Source organism: Castor canadensis, chromosome 14, assembly GCF_047511655.1.
Source record: "Castor canadensis chromosome 14, mCasCan1.hap1v2, whole genome shotgun sequence".
NCBI classification, from domain to species: Eukaryota; Metazoa; Chordata; class Mammalia; order Rodentia; family Castoridae; genus Castor; species Castor canadensis.
Window position 1 is genome coordinate 9,174,490 of NC_133399.1, and position 23,256 is coordinate 9,197,745.

General features: G+C 51.2%; 1 protein-coding gene and 1 pseudogene across 1 annotated transcript in view; both read right to left on the bottom strand.

The window, feature by feature from the left end:
* The window catches only part of Cpamd8 (C3 and PZP like alpha-2-macroglobulin domain containing 8), a 59,082-nt gene extending 51,544 nt beyond the window's left edge, over positions 1-7,538 (bottom strand). Inside the window, 3 exon segments of the mRNA XM_074053755.1 lie at positions 2,705-2,727; positions 4,200-4,351; positions 7,318-7,538. Coding sequence (XP_073909856.1) covers positions 2,705-2,727; positions 4,200-4,351; positions 7,318-7,418 — 276 coding nt within the window. The 5' untranslated portion in view covers positions 7,419-7,538.
* A 7,683-nt stretch (positions 7,539-15,221) lies between these two features.
* Positions 15,222-16,760, bottom strand: LOC109701154 (serine-threonine kinase receptor-associated protein pseudogene; annotated as a pseudogene).
* Between the last annotated feature and the right edge of the window lie 6,496 nt (positions 16,761-23,256).

The window sequence follows — 23,256 nt, forward strand, 5'->3', positions numbered from 1 at the left end:
GCCTCAATCCTGCCTGGTCTTGCTCCTACTGGCCCAGAGGCCTTTCTGGAATATTCTAGACTGGAGCAGATCCTCCCCCTCCACTATGTGTGACTGTTTCCCCCAAAAGTTCACATGCTGAAAGCTTGAGATGGTGAAACTTTTAAGAGGTGGGACCCAGTGAGAAGTGGTTAGGTTACTTAACCTCTTTACTTTATAAAGTATCCAGCCTTAGGTATTTTGTTATAGAAACAGAAAACAGACTAATACATTCCCATGCCTGACCTCAGAAATCTAAGTTCACTCACTTAGTATCAGTGACAGCCAAGGGGATCAGGGAGAGGCTGAAATTCAAGTAAGGGACATGTGACAGCCTCTTCAGGGAGGAAGCCAGGAAAAATTGGCACCACTGGAGGCCCCAGCGCCCCATCCAATGCACAAACAGAGGTACAGGCATTACCCTGTGCCACCAGGCCACAGAGACCCCCCATGGGTCCAGATGTGGGACCCAGACTAAAGTATGCTGCCTGCCTCCCCAGGGGCTCCTGCAGCCTGGCAGGTCCCATCTGGAAGCCCAGGGTGCAGCCCATGGACCCAGTGCAACCCTTGGATGTGAGCTGGGGTGAGCAGTGAGATGGACACCTGGCCGCCAGATCCCAGAAGGCCGGGACTCTCTCTGGAGACTCAAGTATGGGGCAGCGGAGGCAGATCTGTGTGTCTGTCTGCCAAGCTTGCCCAAGAAAGGATCCACCTGCCCCAGGACCTTTGCATAGGCTGTTACCTCTGCCTGGAATGCCCTTCCCAGTTCTCTGCATGTGGGTCCTTCTGATCTCAGCTCAAATGTCATGTCCTCATAGGGACCCTCCCTGCCATATAAAAGTAGCACTTTATCTCTTTCATATATATGTTTTTGTTTTTACAGAATCTTGCTATATAGCTCAGACTGGCCTTGAACTTGCAGTCCTCCTGCTGCGGCCTCACAAGTGCAGGGATTACAGGCCACCATGATATATTTTTAAACAAAGTCACATATTTTCTATTGTCTAAATTGATATATTTACACAATTGCATCATTATTGTCTGACCCGCCCTGTTGCCCGCCACCAACCAACCAAGCTGGTGATTGGGAGAGAAGGGAATGTGTCCAATGTCCCCCGCGATGAGGACTGAATAGATGTTTGACAGACACGTGTGACGAGACGCGTGGGTGAGTGTGAAAAAATCTGAATCAAACAAGCATCTAAGGCTGTAAGTTCATTTGCTAGCAGCCCTGAGCTTTTTTCACTCAGGGTTTCCCAACTGTTGACATCTGAGACTGGGTCATTTCTCCAAGGTGGGGACTGTCTTGGGCAATGGAGGGTTGAACTGTGCCCCTGACCCTCACACACCCGCCAGGCCTCTCCTCAATTGTGGCCACCGAAAATGTCTCCATTCCCAGCACCATGAAAAAGGAGAGGAGAGGAGAGGGGAGGGAAAGGGAGGGAAAGGGAGGAAAAGGAGAGGAAGGGGAGAAAAAGAAAAGGAAAGGAAAAGAAAACAGCAGGAAGACAGCTGCCCTGTAGCAATCAGACACCAGTGACATCCCCAGTGGAAGAGGAGCCACCTCCCTTCACCCTGATCACTGGGATGGGGAACATTATATGTAGAATAATTCTCAGTTTAGTCCAATTGGTCATGGGTGTCTCCAAACAACTGCTAAAAGTTAGGGAACAGCTAATGCAGAAAATGCCTGTAATTCCAGGAATTACCAACTCCTTGAGAATTGAGGATGCCAGTTTAAAAGCTCCATGTCAGCATAGTTTGGCTTGTAAAATCATTTTCAAGTGACAATGTTAAGGGCTGGTGGAGTGGCTCAAATGGTAGAGCACCTGCCTAGCAAGTGTGAGGCCCTGAGTTCAAACCCCAGTGCCACAAAAAAAAAAAAAAGAAAGAAAACATCTCGTAGTCCTTGCCTAGAGAGGTGGTGCATGCCTGGAATCCCAGCACATGAGAAGCTCACAACAGGAGGATGGCAACTTCAAGGCCAGCCTGGGCTACACAGTGAGACCCTGTCTCGAAACCAAGCCAAACAAGAATCAATATTAATGCAGTATTTGGCCTCTAACATATTGCATGTGGTTCGGTGAAGGGTTCGGACACATTGTCTATGACAAAGTGAGACCCAGAGAGACACTGAGTGGGACCCTGACCCTGGGGTTTAACCTAAAGAAGGCACTCAAAATGGTGATACAGCTCTTGGATTATAACATCAAAACTCTAAAACAATTACTTTTTTTTTTTTTTTTTTTTGGCAGCACTGGGGATTGAATTTAGGGCTTCATGCTTGCTAGGCAGGCCTGTACCGCTGAGCCACTCCACCAGCCCCCTCCAGCTCACAGAAAATCTCATTTTTATTTTCTTTCTTGTGGTGTTGGGGATGCAACACAAGTGCCCTACCATCAAATTGCACCCCAACCCCACTGAAAATAATCTTTAAAGCGTAAATCTGCAGGGCGCTGGAGGCACACGCCTGTAATTCTAGCTGCTCAAGAGGCAGAGATCAGGAGGATTGTGATTTGAGGACAGGTGAGGATATAGTTTGCGAGACCCTATCTCAAAAAACCCAATCACAGAAAAGGGCTGGTGGAGTGGCTCAAGTGGTACAGTGCTGGCCAAGCAAGCGTGAGACATGAGTTCAAATCCCAGGACTACCAAACAAACAACAAACAGACAATTCACAGCTTACCTTGAGTTTGAGTGTCCCTCTATCTAAAAATAAAAATAAAATTTAAGAATGTTAAATCGAGAGCTGTCTTTCCCTGCCTCCCTGAGCTGCAGCCTCACCCACAGGACTTTCTCACCCGGGGGCGTTCTGTGGATAGACACAGCCTGGATCACGCTGGCCTGGCATCACCAACGTGAGACATTTTCTCCAATATGACACGGGCTGACGGCCAGAGGCTGGGTAAAACTCAGCCATGCGGGGGACAGTCGGCCTGCCTGCTATGGAAGTCACTTCAGCCCTGGCCCTCGCCCAAAGTCAGCTGTGAGGGGAGTCACCCAGAAACACCAAGGGTCAGGCACAGAGAGAAGGGTGGACAGAAAGAAGCGGAGACAGAGGTCCCCAGGGGACCTCAGCCCAGCAGACCCGACTGGTCTCCCGCCATCGCCTCACTCTTCCACCCACACTGAGTCATCTGCGGTTCCCGCATCTCTCCTGGGCTTTCCGGCCTCCATCACTTATATGCCGTCTTCTGGTTTGACTCCTCTTGGGCTGGTGCATCCCATCGTCTACTGACGGAACCTGGATTTCCTCGACCCAACCCTTTGCCAAGTTCCCGGTCCAGGAGGCTCCGAAGGGCCGCCGCACTCCCTCCCTTGGGGCTGTGCTCCACAGGGATTGGTTCAGGGCTGGGCACGTGACCCAAAACAGGCCAATCAACACAGGCCTTCTCTCTGATCACAGGGACTGGCTCAGGGTTAGCACATGATCAAAACAGGCCAATCAACATCAGCCTTTCCCCTGGACACGGGGATTGGCTCAGTACTGGGCACGTGACCCAAGATAGGCCAATCAGAGAGAATCCTGTGGTTTTATCTACTGAGCCTGACAAATTGGCCCGCCCTCTGATCTTTTAGAGCAAGACAGTGCCCGTGAGCACGTGCGCAAAGTGGCCCCCTGGATGTGGTGACTGGGTCTGGTTACAGAAGTCCATAAACTTTCAGTTGCTGAAGACAGCCTGACCTGGGTTTCAGTGCTGGCCCCTGAGGTCTCCCTAAGCCCCTGCATTCTGCCTGCCCAGGGGACAGGAGCCCCTGACGTCCTCTGTCTCTCCTGTGGGGACACGATGCTCTCCATGGGGACTGAGGACCTGCCCTGCAACACTGCTCCACTCCTCAGGGCAGGGTCTTTGCCCAGGAGGCTGGCACTATTGTGACCTGCGTTTGACCAGGGAGGTGGGGGAGACTGGTTGCGGGTCCAGGTCTGGGTTTCACACACAGGGTGCAGGAAGTTTAACAAAAAGTCTGAAGTGGGCATGGGATCCCCACCAGGTCCCCGTCCCACCCGCAGCCAAAACCACAGGAAAGGGCATCCCGGCTCTGTCCAGATCTACAGCCAAGAACCAGGGCTGCTGAGGACCAGTGTCCTCTGGTTATTGTTCCCAGGCTGGGTCTTACTTTCTCCGTCTGTGAAAGAAACTCTCTTCTCGCCCTCCCTAGTTGGGCACCCAGGGACTTACCCAGGATGGCTCCCTGGGTCTGGGCCACCACCTCGCCCTGGGCCACTAGCTGAGCCTGGACTGTGACTTCCTTTGGGACATTAAAGATGGTCACGCTGATGACTTCTTCTACTCCTGAGCAGAAGACAGAGGGAGCAGCAATCAAATAGCCCCTGTGAGAAGGGAAAAATGGAAGTGAAGGTCTCACCCACTCCTGGCCTCACTGCCACCCTGGCTGTGACAGGGACAGTCCTTCCTTTCTCTGACCATGCAGGGGCAGACACTGTCACTCTATATAGATGCATCTCTCACCAGTCCTTCAGGCCTGAAATTGGCTTATTCACCTCTGAAGCCTCCATGTTGGGTGAGAATCCAGCATCACTGGATCTCCTCATCATCACGTGCCCCCATCCCTTACTCTCTGTATTCCAGCCTCAGCTCTCTTTTCTTGGCTTCTTCTTCTACCTCAGGACCTTTGCACCTGCTGTGCCCAGTGTCTGAAAGACCCTCTTCTATAACTCATCTTCACGGCTACCCTGGGAGAAATGTCAATATTACCATTATTCACATAGTCAAAAAGTAAGTCCCAAAGAAGCAAGTCATATGTCCCAGTGAGCAAGAGACCAGGGTTCTATCACAGGTGGTCAGATCCCAGAACCCAGTGGGAAAGAAGCAAGGGACTTCTTTGTAGCATTCCTTCTTTATTTTTAATTTTTTTTTGGTGGTACTGGGATTTGAACTCGGGGCCTCACACTTGCTAGGTAGGTGCTCTACCACTTGAGCCACTCCACCAGTCCTTTTATTGTGTTCGGTATTTTCGAGATAGGGTCTTGTGTATTATTTGCCTGGGCTGGCTTTGAACCATGATCCTCCTGATCTCTGCCTAGGAGTATAGGTGTGAGCCACTGGCACCTGCCAGCATTCATTCATTTTAAAGAACAAATCCAGAAAAAAAAAAACTCAAGTAAATTACCTAAAACAGAAAAAACTCTTTGAATGATGGAATCAAGACAGCTCTCACTGTATGGAAAACCTCAGATTGACTGAAAAAGACACTTCTGGAATGAAGATGTCATTGTCCACTTGCACGACGAGAAGCCAACATTCCAGAAGGATAAGGAACAGAGACCAGATCACACAACCAGTCAGAGTGAGGGCCCTGGAGGACCTGACCTGAAAACCCAGGTCCTCCTCACCTGGACTCCTGCTTCCAGGAGTCTGCCACCTTCCATAGAAAGTCACAAAGTTTCTGTAGCCATACAAAGTGCTTACAAGGTACAGCATGGCAGGCTCCAGTGGCTCACACCTGTAATCCTAGACACTCAGGAGGCAGAGATCAGGATGATTGTGGTTTGAAGCCAGCCCAGGCAAATAGTTCACAAGACCCTATCTTGAAAATACCATTCACACACACACACACACACACACACACACAAAGGGCTGGTGGAGTGGCTGAAGGTGAAGGCCCCGAGATCAAGCCCAGTACCACCAAAAACAAAATTTACAAAAAGAATCTTTCTGTCTGATCCCTAGAACTTGGATGGATCTTGCTTATAGCATGTGCTGAGCGTCAAAGAAATTTTGGGAACTACGCAATCTACATACTCATTTTCCTTGGTCACCTCTTAAAGTCCTCACCCAGGTCTGCGCTTGAGTCTTCAAGCCATTGCCCACAGAACGTCGCATAACCAAATAGGAAGGGCAGAATCTCTACTATTTAGAAGTTGGGGTTGTTGGATGTCTGCCAGCTGATCACTGTCACAGCTGACCCATCCTCAAACATCTGTTCGACACTGGTGTCATCTTTCTCAGAATGTCTGGGTGCTCGGTTAAGCATAGACAGAATTGGTCTCACAACTGTGCAAACGTGGGACTTTTCCAAACTGGATTCTTTGAGCTGGACAAATTATGACTGTGGCTTAGAGGCTGGCTAATCTGGAAGGAATCCTGGATCAGTCTTTTGTGGACTTCTCTTCCCATTGTCTTCTTGGCACAGGAAATCCATTTCACTTTAGTGGAATAGCTTTAGTCAAAGATGACTACCCCCCAAGAACTGTTTAAAACCCTGTAACCCACGGCCCTGGGTGGACCTCAGGGGTAGAGCATTTGCCTAGCATGGCGGAATCCCTGGTTCCATCCCCAGCACTGCAAACCAAAACAAGCAAACAAGACTACAACTCAAGTATTCTGAGTTTGATCTTTCAAAGCCAGAACCTTTCCTTAGGGACCAGGTCGCCGTCTGTGCTGGGGGACTGTCTTGTGCATGGCAGGATATTTACCTGCATCTCTGGCCTCTCCCTGGTAGATTCCCACAGCACTGCGTCCCTGTCCCCTTACCTATGACAATCCAAATGCCCCCAGACATCGCTGGTCACTTCGAAGGAGACGAAAATCACTCCGGGCGTACAGAAAGCCCTGATTCTAGGGGACACCAGTTTTGAAAGAAACATCATATTCATTTCCAGAATTCTGATTTCACAACGCCCAAAGCTCAGCACACAAGAGGACATTTGAATGACTTCTCCAACTGTCACCAGTAATGACCCCCCCACACACCTCCTCTTGCTGTTTACCTGTTTTCTGGAAACTTCTAATAAATAAGGACTATTTGAACAAGCCACCTCCTAAACCGCTGCACTGAAAGGCTGAACTTGGGCAGTCCCCTCCCAGCCTTGAACTTAGCTGATCTGGTAACAGTCCCTACAAAGCCAGGCAAGAGATTGTCTCCAGCAGTTAATTCACCTCCTGCCAGTTTCAACCCACCAGAAAGCCTGTAAGCAAACTTCCAGAAAAATGTCTAAGCAAAACACAGCTTCCTCCCCTGCCACGCCCACCCAGGAGGGCAGTCCTGTCACCTCTCCTGCCACCTCTGGGGACACGCGCCCGCTTACCTTCATGCCTAGGGAAGCTGGGTGTTGCTACCCAAGATGACAGCCCGGGTCACTCCCCCAGGGGACAAAGTGGGGGGGCTGGGGCTGGCCTGGCATCCTTTGAGCTTTGGGGGTCAGGGGGATGTCTCTGTGAGTCTGCCGGCCACCTCGGAAGCCTCAGGGGGGATTCGGCCTTGGGGACCCGACTCCACCTCAGAGTGTCGCTGCGGTTCTCAGCCGCACCAGCCTCTGTCCCCACGGGTACTCACGGGGCCTGGGGCTGCGCGGCGTGCACGCCGTCCCTCGGTGACACGGGCGACAGCAGCAGCAGGAGCAGGAGCAGCGGCGGCCCGAGCAGGGCGCCCCTCATTTTGGGGCTCCGCGCCCCGGGAAGGGGCCTGGCGGGGGCCGGGCCGGGTCTCAGGTCCGAGCCTTTGTTCGCAGCCCCAGCCCCGAGCGCCCGGCGCCATGCATCCCGCTCCGCGCCCGGCCGAGCTGGGGCGACCTGGCCACTCGCTCCTCAACCTCCAGCTCGCCCTGGCCACGCCCATGTCACGCCCACGCCACGCCCTTGGCCACGCCCCCTCGCGATTCGATCGCGCTTCTCCCTGGCTCTGCCCCCGCCTCACAACTTACCACGCCCCGCCCCTCTCTGGCCACGCCCCCGTGCGACCTGACTCCGCCCCTTCCTAGCCACGCCCTCCGCACGACCAGGCCCACCCTCCCTGGCCACGCCCACTGTCCGGCCCCTCTTTGCGAGCGAGCTGCCTGCATGTGCCTGGCTTGGCAACTTCTCCCTCTGCGACCCCAGAACTGGGGACTGCTGTGTCCGGTGACCTTTACCTCCACCTCGCTGGTGCTGTATGCCGGGACCCTTTGGGGAGACTGAGGCTGGGCAGAAGTCAGACCTTCCAGGCCCCACCCGCACTGTCCACAACTCCCTTCCTTTCCCTCTTCCTTCTCCCCCCACCCCGCCTCAGGGCTCCCTTTTCCCTGCAGCATTCAGCAGGGTGGGCAGAGAGCTGCCCTTCCCTACCCTTCCACCATAGCCATGTCCCTGCTGTCCTGAGTTCCTGAGGTGGATGGAGGAGAAATCCTTCCTTTGTCATAGCCAAGTCCTGTGTCACCTCTCTAATGATGCCACCCCCTCACTCTCAAGCTTCCAGTCTCATCCCCCCCCACACCTCCTACCCCATCTCCTCCCTGTTTATCAGGATCGAGGCTAAACTCTGGCTGTCCACAAGTGGCTTTGAATGGCCTAGTTCTTGGATACACTGTTCCCGCTGGACTGCCTGCCTTGGCTCAAACTCTTGGTTCCCCTTTACCCACCTGCTCTGCTGGCCCAACTCCTACCTCCACGGTGGCATCCCTGGTCCCCTGGCTGCTCCCAGGCACCTGGGCCCTCTGAATGCCTCCCGCTCCCCACCCACTTAGGAAGCACCAGGCCAACTGGAGAAGACCCCAGGACAGGTAGTACCTGTCCTCACTATGCATGGAGAAAATGACAATGGGGGGGGCTGGAGTAGATGGGGGTCAGGAGTGGCACTGGTCTCTCCTGCTAAGACACCAGGAGGATTGTCCCCTCCGAGCCCCATCCGTCCAGCCCTGAGCCCTCTGTAACTTCCAGTACAGGGACACACTACCATCAGTCACAGTGGGCTGCATTTGCACAGGTGGATCCATAAGATCGTAGTGGATCTTATTGCACAACGATAGGTCAGGTGTGATACGGGTGCAAACCAACCTACTTCGTTGCCAGTTGTATAAAGAACAGCTAGGGGTGGTGGTGCACACCTCTAATCCCAGCCACTCGGGAGATGGAAATGGAAGGATTGTGACTCATCCAGGACAAAAGAGTCAGTGACACCCTGTAGCACTCCAAAACAAGCTTGGCGCGGGGGTGCACTCCTGAAATCCCAGCTACTCGTCGGGCTGAGGCAAGAGGATTCCAAGTTTGAGCCCAGCCTGGACTACATAGTGAGATCCCCTATTAAAGTCAGTCTCAAAATAAAGTTAAAGCCAGGTGCCTGTGGCTCACGCCTGTAATCCTAGCTTCTTGGAAGGCTGAGATGAGGAGGATCACTGTTTGAGGCCAGCTCAGGCAAAAAGTGTGAGACTCCAGCTCCAAAATAACCAGAGCAAAATGGAGTGGAGGTGTGCTTCAAGTGGTAGAGAATCTGCTTTGCGAGTGCGAAGCCCTGAGTTCAAACCCCAGTCCCACCAAACAACAAAACAAAAGCAGAACCAGGCGCACTCAGAGAGCTGAGCAGGAGGAGCTCAAGTTCAAGGCCAGCCTGGGCTACATAGCAAGACCCTGTTTAAAAAGGAAAGAAAAAAAAAAAAGACACCATATGTCCCCAGAACCGCAAAATAAAAATAACCCATAGCTCACTGGTGCAGTACAGAAAACCACACTTATGCACCCCTGTATTAGGAGCTGGGGTCTCCCTGTCCCATCTGATTTCAGGGGACCTCCTCCCAGCCTTTCACAGTCTGCCATCTGCCCACCCCTATTCCCCAATACTACAGTGAATACGGTACTACCAAGGCCAGTACCGTACATACTGTAGTAGTCGTGCAACCTCAGGCTCTACATGGCTTACAGTTGGTTTTCGGGTTTGAGTGGGTTCTTTGATTTATTTTTTCTGTGACAGGAAAATTTAAGGGTTGTCGCTGGACTTGTTCTCCCATGAGAACCACAGTTTGATTGTGTGAGATTGCAGGGTGTGGTCATTTTAGGACCGACACCTCCCATGAGGGCAAAACCACTGTGTGAGCGGTGGTCAGGACCGGATTGGGTGCAGCCCAGGGGAAAGCTCCTGCCCAACAGGGCTTCTGTCCCTAGCACCGGACCACAAACTAACAGACTAACAGATCCTAGCACACCTGTGACAAATGGTATCTCAGTGTGGACAGGGAACGCATTGGTCCTTCCCTGTAGCCAGCGTTCTCCTGTGACTGCCAGGTGCCCATCAGTCTGGACATTTGGGGGGAGGCTGATATGCAGTCCCACTGCCCACAGGGGTCAGGGACTCATAGCCCAGGGTCTCAGAGCAGGGCCCCAAAGGCTGAAGGGAGAACAGGCTGTGCCTGACCATGGAACATTTCGTATAATGGAATATGGAACCTTTTGTGTCTGGCTTCTTTCACTGAGCACAGTGTTTGAGAGGGTCATCCGTATTGTCATCCCTTTTTATGGCTGAATAATATTCTACTATTTCATTCATTTGTGTTAGCTGGCTATCCATCACCGTGGCAAAATCAGCTTAGAAAGAGGAAAGGTTTATCTTCTTGTATTCTTTTTTTTGGTGGGACTGGGGTGTGAGCTCAGGGCTTCATGCTTGCAAAGGAGCCAGCTTACCACTTGAGCCACTCCTCAGTCCATTTTGCTCTGGTTTTTGGAGATGGGGTCTTGTAAACTATTTCCCTGGGCTGGCCTTGAATCTTGATCCTCCCCATCTCAGCCTCCCAGGTAGTGGGGATGACAGGTGTGAGTCAGCAGTGCCTGGCTAGGAGAGTTTTTGACTCATGGTCTTGACGGTTTTAGTGGATGGTCAGTTGGCCTCCATTGCTTTGGAGTCTGTGGTGGGTCAGCACATCATGGCAGGAGCACGTGTGGGAGGAAAAGGCTCAGTCTTGACAGCCGGGAAGTGAAAGAGAGGAAGAGACTGGGGTCCCCGTGTCTCCCTTCAAGGGCTCAGTCATACAGAACCACTGGTTTAAAGAATCACAACCTTCTCATTTCAAACCGAATCCTTGGTTTTTACACACACGTATATCCAACCCAACCCAAGAAAGCCATGTTTGAAAAATTGATACCACACAATTGGAGTCTATCAAGTAATCCACGACACCACCCTTTTTTTTTGTTGTTAAGTTGACAAAAACTGGGGCCACATGTGGTGGCCCACACCAGCTATTCAGGAGACAGAGATCAAGAGGATCACAGTTTTAATCTGGCCTAGGGAAAAAACAGTAGTGAGACTCCATCTTAATGAACAAACTGGATATGGGAGTACATTTCTGTAATCCCAGCTACGTGGGAGGCATAAGTAGAAGGAGTTCGTGCTGATGCTGTCCCCAGGCAAAAAAGTGAGACCCAATTTTAATTTATTTTTTCAAAAATAAAAAACAAGGGCTGCTGGAGTGGCTCAAGTGGTAGAGCGCCTGCCTAACAAGCATGAGGCCCTGAGTTCAAACTCCAGTATTGCCAAAAAAATAAAATAAAACAAAAAAATGACAAACAAAAAGCAGGCAAAAGAGGGCTGGGGCATGGCTCAAGTGGCAGAGCATCTGCCAAAGAAGAATGAGCCCTGAGTTCAAACCCAAGGGCCACCACCACCAAACAAACAAATTGCACAAGGGAAGAAGGGTGAAGGAAGGATGGCGTCACTGAGAATAACTTTGTTAATTCTCACCCCTCCCAGATAACTGTCCCCTCCAGAGATTAGATCACAGGAGTTTTACGAGGACAAAATGTGTTTGTTTCCCTCTGCAGGGGACACTGTGTTATGGCGTGAATCATTTTGCATAAAATGTCTTCAGATAAACATCTCTCCCTGTGTTACTGCAATAGCTCCGTGATGTCCCCCTGGGCCCCCTGGAACTCTACCCATCTCCTCCTCCACACCATGGGTCCCTCTGGCCATGTGTGGACAGTGACCATCTGGGGACCACATGTCCCCACGGCCTCAGGCTTGCAGTCACTGCAGTCTTGCTCGCATCTGTGGGCCCCGGTCAGGTCAGCTCTGGACCCAGTGGTCAGAGGCGAGGGGACCACAGCTGGGCTCCAGCTCCCCTGGGCAACGTTTAAAGCTGACAGGAAAATATTTGTGTGGTTTGGAAATTGAGCTAACCCGCTGTTAGAAAGACAAAAAAGGATGGAAAACTCAGGCTGTCACTCAGGGGTCAGCCCAGTGGAGACAGTCCTGGAGAGCTGATGGATGGACGTGACCCCTTGACCTTTCTTGTTTTCTGAAGTTGTCAGGCAACCCATCCCAGGCCGGTTGTGGAGGAAGGATGTGTTGACTGGGCCATGGCCGCCTTGCTGTGCTCATGAGGCGGGGCTGTGGGGTTGCTGGGATAAACTCCAAGGTCCTCTCAAGCAGGAATGCACATGAGTCATTTTTAATCAGTCAGAAAGAGGAAAAGCAACAAAATGAAGTTACTGAACACTCCCACACCATGCTGGGGTCAGCTGCTTTTAAAAGCTGCAGCGCAGCCCAGCGCTGGTGGCTCACGCCTGTAATCCTAGCCACTTAGGAGGCTGAGATCCAGAGGATCAAGGTTTGAGGCCAGCCTGGGAAAATAATTCTGGAGACCCCCAGCTCCAAAATTAACCAGAGCAAAGTGGACTGGAGGTGTGGCTCAAGTGGTAGAGAATCTGCTTTGCAAGCTCAAAGCCCTGAGTCCAAACCCCAGTCCTGAACCCTCCTCCAAAAAAGAGGTCACAGCATGCAACAGCAAAACCACAGGGAGAATGTCAGAAGGGAGGATGGCTAAGTCAGTCATGGTACCATCATCCAGTGAGAGGTCAGGGTTCGAGGGCAGCCAGGCTCATTTTTTGCAGCTGCTGTGATAAAGTTTCTCCAATTTGGTGACTTAAAACAACTTGAACCACTCTGTCTCAGGTCAGGAGAGCACAAGTCCAAAGTCAGTGTGACCCAGTGCTGTGGTATGGATAGGGTGAGTGTCCTACAGAGTTCACGTGGCGATGTGACAGGTGGTGGGATCTTCAAGAGTCAGGGCCTTCAGACAGTGACTCTCCTACTTTTGCCTCCCATGTAGCAGGGATCACAGGAGTACACCACCTTACCCAGCTTGTTAACTGAGATGGGGTCTTGCCAAATTTTGTCTGGGCTGGCTTCACACTGTGCTCTTCCCAATCTCTGCCTCCCAAGTAGCTGGGATTACAGGCATAGGCCGCCGTGCTCAGCCAAGAGTGGGTAGCCAAGGGGCCCCTCCCCAGAGGGAGGCAGAAATAGGGAGGTAGAAGTTCACCATGCTGAACTTGCAGCCTCCAAAACTGTGAGATAAATAAACCTCTTTTCTTTATAAAGTACCCAGCCTTCAGTGCTTCATTATAGCCATAGAAAGTTTTCTGTTACACACAGCCAAAGTCAAGGTGTCAGCTGGGCAGTCCTCTTCAGGAGGCTCCAGGGAAAATCTGTCTCCTTGACTCTCCTGGTTCTAGGAGCCTGCTTGGGGACCTTTCTCATGATACCCAGGCACCTACTCCTCCTGTCACATCTCCTAATTCCGAGTCAGTTTCTCTCTGTATCTCTTACAAAACCAACCAGGAATAATCCACCCTATCATCTCAAGAGCCTTCTTATAATAAAAATGCAAAGTCCCTTTTGTCATATAAGGTGACACAGGTTCCAAACTTTAGAATGGGAGGACAGCATTTAGCCTATCATATCCACCCTTTAGAATAATGTCTCTGTCCATTTTGTCACAAGACAGTAACACAGTACCCAGGGCTGGGTGCTTTACAAAGAAAAAAGGTTCATTTAGCTCACAGTTTTGGAGGTCCGGGAGCCCAGTGCTGCCATCTGCTGGCTCAGGCTGTATTACATGTGTGGGGCGGCGTGGGAACGTGTGGGAGCGATTCAGGGCCAGGGCTGGCTCTTCCGAACAACTCCATCTCGAGGTGGCTGACTGAGATCTGGGATCTCTTCTGAGGACCCCCCCCAATGACCTAACCACCTCCCACCAGGCTCCACCTCTTAAAGGTCCCGCCATGTGAGCACAGCCACACTGAGGATCAAGCATGGGAACCTCGAGGGGACGTGTCGCACCACAGTCACACCAGCATGAGGCCGCACCTGTGCCCACGTCTGTGATTGTACCACAACGTGGGATGCATCCTAAGGGAGTGCGAGCCTTGTAGCATCGTTTTTTTTTTTTTTGAGATGGAGGACAGGCTCAAGAGGTAAAGTGCCTGCCTACCAAGCATGAGGCCCTGAGTTCAAATCCCAGTGCCACCAGAAAAAAAAGAAAGAAAAAATTTGTGTGTAGCACACTTAATTTGGAAGAACACTTTACTTAGAGCCCTTGGGATGTGAAAAGTGGACAAATTTACTCTTTGTAATGTTTTTTGGCATTAGCGTTTCCATGGTGACGCAGCTCTGAATCTAAACGCCCTGCATCACCAAAGGGGCGGGACTCAGCATGGAAAGTGGGCGGTGCCAGCACCACGGAGCCCCGCCCTCCTGTGGGCGGGGCCCTCCTGTGGGCGGGGCCCTCCTGTGGGCGGGGCCCTCCTGTGGGCGGGGCCCTCCTGTGGGCGGGGGCCTTGGGCTCTGCCCCCTTATAAGGCTCTAGGGGAGCTCTTCCTGGGTCTGCCAGGCTCTGGTGGCTTCCTGGCTTGTGGCTTGTGGCTGTCTTGCTCCAATCTCTGCCGTCCTCACACAGCTCTCTCCTTTCTGCCCCCATATGTGTGTCCAACATCTTCCTTCCCTCTTTTGCTTTTGAGATGGGGTCTCATTAGGTAGCCCAGGCTGACCTTGAAGTCTTGGGCTCAAGCAATCGTCCTGCCTTGTCTCCTGAGTAGCTGGGATTACAGGGGTGTGCTACTGCACCCCAAGTCTCCCCTTCTTATGAGGACACCAGTCCTGTTGGATTAGGGTCCATCCTAATGATGTCATTTAAGCTACAGATGGCTCCTTACTTACAATTTCTCCACTATATGGTGAGTAGAAACTGTCCTTGGAATCGCGACCTTGGGTCTGTCTCTCAGTCAGCCATGTGTGTGCAATCCCATCCCAGGATGTTGGACAGTAGCTGTGATCACAGGTCCCAGGCAGCACTGCTGTCACAAGGAGGATCACTGGATCCCTGTGCTATGTGCAGAGCTGCTGAGCTGGGGTGCCTGGGAGAGAGGGGTACCGTCAACATATCCTCCACTTACGGCATTTTTTACATCAATTAGCTAAGCCATGGAATCATCCTAGATGCCACGGACAGATGGATGAATAAAGGAAATGTGGTGTATATATCAGGTGGAATATTATGCAGCCACAATAAAAACAAGAATTATGCCATTTGCAAGAAAAGGGATGGAAGTGGAGATGATCATGCTGAGGGAAAAAGCAAGACTTAGAATGAGTCTATGCTATGTGGAATGGAGATTTTTCTTTTTTTTTTCTTTTAGAGACATTTTATTTAGACAACTAAAAATAATTAGATATTCAGAAGCCTTGTACAAAGAAAGACAAATCAAACCATTTACTTTATTATGTATTCCCTCTTCTTTACAACTAAAGCAAAGAAAAAAAAGGCATTCTGCTTTAAGGGAAAAGTCAGAAAAATAAGCCAATATATTTTTCTTCTCCATAATAACATAAACAGTTAGAAGAAATTTAATTATAGTAAGAGAAATTGGATGTTGGCTTGCACATATTCATTAAAAACACAACAGGCTGTTGTACTACGAGAGCTTGACTTCACTTGTCTTCATCTGACACTGAGTTTTCACTCACAGGCAACACCAAGTTAGTTGTTGGAGCACTGGAGCTAAATCCGTATTCCCCATTATTTACTGCCAGGTTTGCTGTAAGCAGAGAGTAACTCTGGAAGGCTGATGCTTTTCTCTGCTTGTTTATTTAGTCCATAAATTATATACTATCTGTGGCACATGCTTGATGCTCAGGCCTTAACTTCAGGAGTTGACGAATAGATGGAATCTGAATTCTCTGAAGCAATTTCTTCTAGCTCCTCTTCTGTTGTCTCTGGAAAATTCATCTTTGGCTTTGCCAGCTCACCACTGTCTTCTTCAGGAAGCACACATTTCCAAAGGCCATAGGTTTTTCCTACCACAGTTTGCCATAGGCTCAAAGTTCCATCTTCAGAACCATTGGCATAGAGTTCTCCATCAGGACTAAATCTCACACAGTGAATGGGACCCAAATGTCCTTTGTAGGGTTCTAACTGTTCCCCACTATTATAATCATACTTATAAAATCTTCACCACCTGCAACAAGGAATTCTTTCTCCGGATGAAGGGATGCAGAATTGATGGTTGCAGGAGCTTCAAAGGATTTAATTGGCTCCAAACTTACTGCACTATGAAAAGCAATAGATCGTCCATAAGTAATAACCCGGATCTGTCCCTCAGGAATATATTCCATACTGCTAACAGACATATTAAAATTGAGAGATTTCACTTTTGTCATAGTAGCATGATCCCAAAGGCGAACAGTTTTATCATCAGCTGAAAGAATCTGCTTATCCTCACTGCACCACAGGGCTTTTTTAATACCAGAAGTATGGCCACTGATTTCCGTGGGTTCTGCTTCAGGTTTATTCAAGTCACATATGCGTAACAGTTTATCCTGTCCCCCAGTTAACAAATAATTACTATCCTGTGTGAAATCCACACTCTTGACAATGTGTTTATGAGCTACGGTCATCAGTTCATCTCCTGAGACGGCATCCCACGCTTTGGCTGTGAAATCTGCAGCTGCCGTTGCGGCTTTGGTGGCATCTTTATTCAATGTCGCACCCCAAACAGCACCTTTATGACCCAAAAATGTTCCGATCCAGTCTCCAGTATCTCCCTGGCGTAACATGGGTTTACCATCTTTGCAAGCGCTGATTAAGAAATAGCCGTAAGGCGTGATGCCGCTGCAGGCCAAATCAACCACGGGCCGCGTGTGGCCTGAGCAGGTGAGCGGCGTCTGCCTCATTGCCATCGAGATTTTTCTTAAGTCATGAAAGTGTAAGGGGACCCAGAAGCAGGACAGAGGGAGACCAGAGAGGATGATGGGGGAGAATATAACAGAAGTACACAGTATGAAACTAATGAGGGTTAAAATTGCTTCCCACTGGGTGTGGAGGTGTGTCTGGGTCATTCCAAGCTATGGCGGAAAGTGTAAATAGGAGATTCGAGGTCCCAACTCAGAAATAACTACTTGGGTCCCAGTGGCTCACGCCTGTAATCCTAGCTCCTGAATAGGAGACAGAGATCAAGTTTAATTTTATGTTATGCAAATTCCACCCCAAATGGATCAGGATCTTAGAAGGAGGTTGAAATAGCTTTCTGCTATGAATAAGACCTTTCTGTCCTCGCCACCCCAAAACACGAGTCCTAGGGGTGACACATGATCACCACAAGGGCACCCGAGAATGTCATAGGAAAGTTGCCGGGCCAAAGAAGCCACCGTCTTAATTTTCTCACTAGTTAAAAGTCCAGGGTTATCAGTCTCATTTCACAGAGGAGGGGAGGAGGCACAGAGAGGTTAAGCCACCTGCCCTAGATGGCTCAGCATCGAAACTGCAAACATGGGCCTCGAACTCGTGGCTCCTAGACGCTGCACATGGCAGGAGGTCCCACAGGGAAGAAGGGCCCAGGCTCAGTCTGCCTTTGCTCACAAGTGAAAAGCAGAGGAAAATGAAGCAGGTCTTCTAGGCCCGGGTGGACCAGAACCTTCCACCTCAGCCCACAGAGGAAAGATGGGCGGCCTGGGTGCCTGGCCGGGACATGGGTCTGCAGCGGGCCCTGGGCTGACCGGCGGCCCCCATGGATGCCCCCAGCCCCCAGAAGTCCTAACTGCTCAGGGCCAGCTGGTGGCTGAGCTAATCCTGCAGGTGACAGCGGGGGTCTGTGCCCTGCCAGGCGGGTCCCGGAATCCCTGGAGCCCAGTCAAGTCCAATTAGCCACAAGGCAGGAAGGGGCTGGGGCCACGGTGGGGGTCACAGGCTCCAGGGCAGGACCCGGGGGCCTGGCCAAGGACCGGCAGTGTCACTCCTGCCACAGCTTGGAGACAGCCAGGATCTGCTAACACGCCCTGCCTGGTGATTGTGAGGTTCTGCTGACAGGCAAAGTCACTCGAAAGCCACATGCCAGAAAGGCGGGCAGGGGACCCTTCCTGTGTGACTTTCCAGGTGCGAGGTTCCTAGAAGTCTGAGATCCATTAGATTGGAGAAGGAGGGGAACAGGTGCTGGGCAGGAGGACACAGTTTGGTGGGCCTGGTGCATTCCCTGGATGGGGCTTCAGCCTGAGGGCACAGACGCCTTTGAGTCCCACCTGTGTGTGCAAAAGTCACCTGGCTTCCTGACAACATCAAACATACAATACACAGGATCCCCTCCTGCGTACACCCCCAAATTGCTGAGAACGGGTGTCAAGGAATGCCCACAAAACTGTCACTCACGACAGCCAAAAGGTGGGAGGAGCCAGACATCTGACAGATGGATGAATAAAGATGTCCAGCCCCCAGCCAGCTCTCTGCCCCACTGCTGAGGCTGAAAGTGTGCTGGGTTTCCCCTGAGAACCGTCCCCAGGTGTGCACATCTGTAATCCCAGCACTCAGGAGATCAAGATAGGATAATGAGGTTGAAAGTACCCTGGACCCCCTGCCAAAAAAGAAGGAAAGACCTAGAGGCCCAAGGTGGTCCCGACTTCCTGCGTGCAGAGGGTTCTTAATAAAAATATGTTGCTAAGTCACCCCTGGCTCACAGATACAGCTTTGCATCACAGTGTCAGTTTTTCATTCTCGAATATGGGGGAATTATCTAGAATCTTTGGGGCTCTGAGGGACAACTGTGTGTTTTCCCCTTTTAGAAGTGATTTTTTTTTTGGCAGTACGGGGGTTTGAACTCAGAGCCTCATGCTTGCTGGGCAGGCACTCTATACTTGAGCCACGTCCCCAGCATTTTTCACCTTGGTTATTTTTCAGATAGGGTCTCACGCTTTTGTCCAGAGCTGGCCTAAATCACAACCCTCCTACTTAAAACTCCTACACAGCTGGAATGACAGGCTCACACTATTGCACCTGGCTTTATCAGTTTGAGATGGGGTCTCTGGAACTTTTTGTCTGGAATAGTCTCCAAACACAATCCTCCTGATCTCAGCCTCTTGAGTGAGTGGGACTACAGACGTGAACTGCTACACCTGACTATAGCAAGCATTGATGAAATTTGGTTTATTTTCACTTGTGTTTTATGTGATCTGAGGCTTGGATGACACATTTCACAGTAAAAATAGGACAGGAAGAGCCGTAGAGACCTCAGTCCCTAGGGGGTGGTCAGTGGGGTCTGTCAGTCTGTGTGAGTGGTCACAAGCTGGGATTTACACTGGTAATTGGAGAGTGGATATCCTGCTCAGAAATGTGCCTGGAGCCCCAGGGTTCCGCTTTAATGAGGTTCCCTGCTGTACAAAAGTTCCAGAATGCCAGCAGCCTGGGGTCACCTGCCAAGCAGGACTCCAGTCTGGGCTCTGCTAACAGCTCAAGGCAAACCTTCAGGAAGCATCTGTAGACCAGGCACCCCCCCAAACCCCATCCAGATCTTGTGCCTTTTATGTCATAGGCAAATTCAACAAGGAGTGGAATTTGAGTCTCCACACAGGCTTAGGATGCCCCCAAAAGACACATGCTCACACCCTTCCCCAAAGGTCCTTTGACCGTCCCGAGCCATGGTCCCTGAATACAGGGGTGGGCGGAGGGGTTGGCGACAGTCATTGTAGCTGTCTCATTTTCCAGTGGTAAGGTCGGGGAGGGGAGCTGGTGCACAGCTGCGACTGGATTCTGTCCCCAGGAAACTGAATTCCCCCAATTCCACTGGGGACAGGCAGAGCATGTCACATTCCAGAGCAGGAGATTCCCGAGAGCTGCCTGAAGGTGGCATTCTTCCTGCTCTTCCATCACCTCCCTGAGTCAAAACACAGCTGCAGGCAGGTCTCAGGGCACTGACCTGAGCCAAATGTCAGCTCCCATGCCCAAGGCTGGTGGTGTTTGGAGGGGTTCTCTGCTCTGATGCCTGTGCATGCACAGCCCCAGTGTTTTAAATGTCATGCTTCTTTCCTGGGTGGGTGAGGATTGACCACCAAACCAAAGGAATATGGACAATGGGGATACCTTGGGCCATTGTGACTTGGGCACAGCTGGCACCTGGTAGACCATCCCACAGATGCTGGAGACATCCTACAACGCACAAGGTAGCCTCACATCCCAACATCACAGAATGATCTGAAGCCAGGCATGGTAGTACCTGCCTGTAATTCCAGCACTCAGGAGGACCACAAGTTCCAGGCCAGCCTGTGCTACATAATGAGACCATCTCTCAAAAAACAAAAACACAAAACACACAGGAATGATCTGGTCCTAGATGTGCACTACTTCCTGCTTGGGAACCCCTTGTTAAAGGTCAGTCCAATGCAGTGAAGTCAGGACTTTCCATTTGAGGCTGTCTGTGTGGCCCCAAGAGGTAACAGAGAGGCAGGAGGAAAAGTACCCATCTTCGGTCACTGTGACAAAATGCCTGAGACAATCATCTTAAGAGACGGGAGGTTTATTTTGGCTCATGGGTTGTTTTTAGGTCTGCAGCCAAACAGAACATCATGGTCGGGAGATGTGGCAGACTTGGTCGCTCAATTCATGGTAACCAGGAAGCCAAGAAAGACAGGAGGGGTGGGGTCTCCATAGCCCCTCCTAGGCCACACCCAGTGACCTAACTTCCTCCCACTAGGCCCCATCTCAAAGGTCCCACTGCCTCCCAATGGCCCCATCGGCAGGGAACCAAGTCTTTAACACACAGGCCTGTGGGGGACATTTAAGATCCAGACTAAGGACACACCATAACAGCTGACTGAAGCATGCTGGGGACATGAGGTCACAGAGACAGACTCAGACCTGAGTTCCCTTGTTCCTCAAAGTACCTGTCAGGGTACCTTGCGCCAGGCACCTGCTGGTGTGGAGCTGCCACCCTGTGCAGAGTCACTTCTGAGCTAGAGTCCCAAGAGGATGGCACCCCTCGGCGGGGGGGGGTTGGGGAGGAGAGCAGCCCTGAGCTCAGGTCACTGCTTGGCCAGGTCATCAAGGAGGGGACAGGGAAGAGGGGCTTGCAGAGTCAGGACACTGGAGATGGCTTCTCAGCCTTGCACACCTGGGGCTGGGGGGGGTGTGTGGCTGTGCTACCAGCTCCAGTGCAGGAGACAGAAAATGCCCAACAGTGTCCATGGTCACCTAGCCTGAGCCCTCCCAGTGCTGTTAAGACCTTTGAGTGTTCTCTCTCTCTCTCTCTCTCTCGCCACTGAGCTGCACCCTCAACCCTTGGTTTGTTTGAGGCTGGGTCTCGCTATGTAGACTTGGCTGGCCTCAAACTCAGAATCCTCCTGCCTCAGCTTCCTGAGGGCTGGGATTATAGGTGTGAAATACCACACCCGGCTCCATGAGCCACACTTTAATCATATAATCCCAATTGAATTTCAGACAAAAATGGGGAGGCACATTTGTCCCTACCTCCTTTCTCATCCATGACACCATAGTCATCCCCTGTCCCCTGAGATGGGGTCTCACTATGTACGCCAGGCTGGCTTTGAACTCCTGGGTTCAAGAGACCTTCCTGCCTCAGCGTCTGGAGTAGTTGGGAGCACAGGCACCACAAATTCAAGAGCCCATTTTTACCTTAACTGTCCTAGAGTATTCTTAGTCTTCATGCTGTTGCAAGCCTCGTTTCATATTTTGATTATTTCTTCTTATTTCCAGCTATTAACAATGGGCCATAAACAACTAGCCAATTATCAAAACTTTGGTGTTTCTAGAGATTAGGAATTCAAGGCAGGTACAGTGGGGCACAGCTGTAGTTCCAGCTACTCTGGAGGCTGATGCATGAGGATCAGATGAAGCCAGGAGTTCAAAGCCAGCCTGGGGTACATAGTGAGACCCTGTCAGGGAGAGGGAGAGGGAAGATAATCAGAGCCAGCAAGGAATGAATTATGAGCCAGGTGCAGTACCTCACGCCTGTAATCCTAGCTACTTGGGAGACGAGATCAGGAGAATTACGGTTCGAGGGCAGGTGGGCAAAAAGTGAGACCCTGTCTCCATGGAAAAGAGCTGGGTGTGGTGTCACCCTGCTATGACAGAAGGCGTAAAATAGGATTGCAACTGAGACCACAAAATAACAGCAGCAAACGCAGCTGGTGGAGTGGCTCAAGTGTAGAGTGACTGCCTAGCAGATGTGAGGCCCTGAGTTCAAACCCCAGTGCTGTCAAAACAACAAAAAAACCCAGCCTAAGTTCTTCAAGTGTCTCTGTCTCACCCATTCCCTGTCACACAGGAAGGGTCCCCTGCCCGCCTTTCTGGCATGTGGCTTTCGAGTGACTTTGCCTGTCAGCAGAACCTCACAATCACCAGGCAGGGCGTGTTAGCAGATCCTGGCTGTCTCCAAGCTGTGGCAGGAGTGACACTGCCGGTCCTTGGCCAGGCCCCCGGGTCCTGCCCTGGAGCCTGTGACCCCCACCGTGGCCCCAGCCCCTTCCTGCCTTGTGGCTAATTGGACTTGACTGGGCTCCAGGGATTCCGGGACCCGCCTGGCAGGGCACAGACCCCCGCTGTCACCTGCAGGATTAGCTCAGCCACCAGCTGGCCCTGAGCAGTTAGGACTTCTGGGGGCTGGGGGCATCCATGGGGGCCGCCGGTCAGCCCAGGGCCCGCTGCAGACCCATGTCCCGGCCAGGCACCCAGGCCGCCCATCTTTCCTCTGTGGGCTGAGGTGGAAGGTTCTGGTCCACCCGGGCCTAGAAGACCTGCTTCATTTTCCTCTACTTTTCACTTGTGAGCAAAGGCAGACTGAACCTGGGCCCTTCTTCCCTGTGGGACCTCCTGCCATGTGCAGCGTCTAGGAGCCACGAGTTCGAGGCCCATGTTTGCAGTTTCGATGCTGAGCCATCTAGGGCAGGTGGCTTAACCTCTCTGCGCCTCCTCTCCTCCTCTGTGAAATGAGACTGATAACGTCATTTAAGGCTTGAACGTGTGTCAATCAGTGCCTGACTCTTAACTATGAGCTGTGATACGAATATTAGAATTATCTAGGGGGTAGAAATGACCCAAGCACTGTATGCACATATGAATAAAATAATAATTAAAAAAAAAAAGAATTATCTTTATTCAGTGGGCAAGACCCAGGCCAGTAACACATCTCCTTTGATTCGGCCATCCACCTTATTTTATGCTCGTTTCTTGACAAAGGAGACAATGGAGGGTCAGATTGGGAAAGCCATTTGCCCAGGATTGCACAGCACAGAGGAAAGGTAGACATGTAATGCTTAACTGGTTCCCGTCACGGTTCTGAGGCTGTTTGTCCAAATTTGTACATTTGACTCGTCTGCTGTGCTGGGTGCAATCTGATATGAAATAGGCCAAAAGGAGGAATCATTTATGTTGTCTGTCCTTATGGTGGCCTGGGGGTGGCTCCTGCCTGGCAT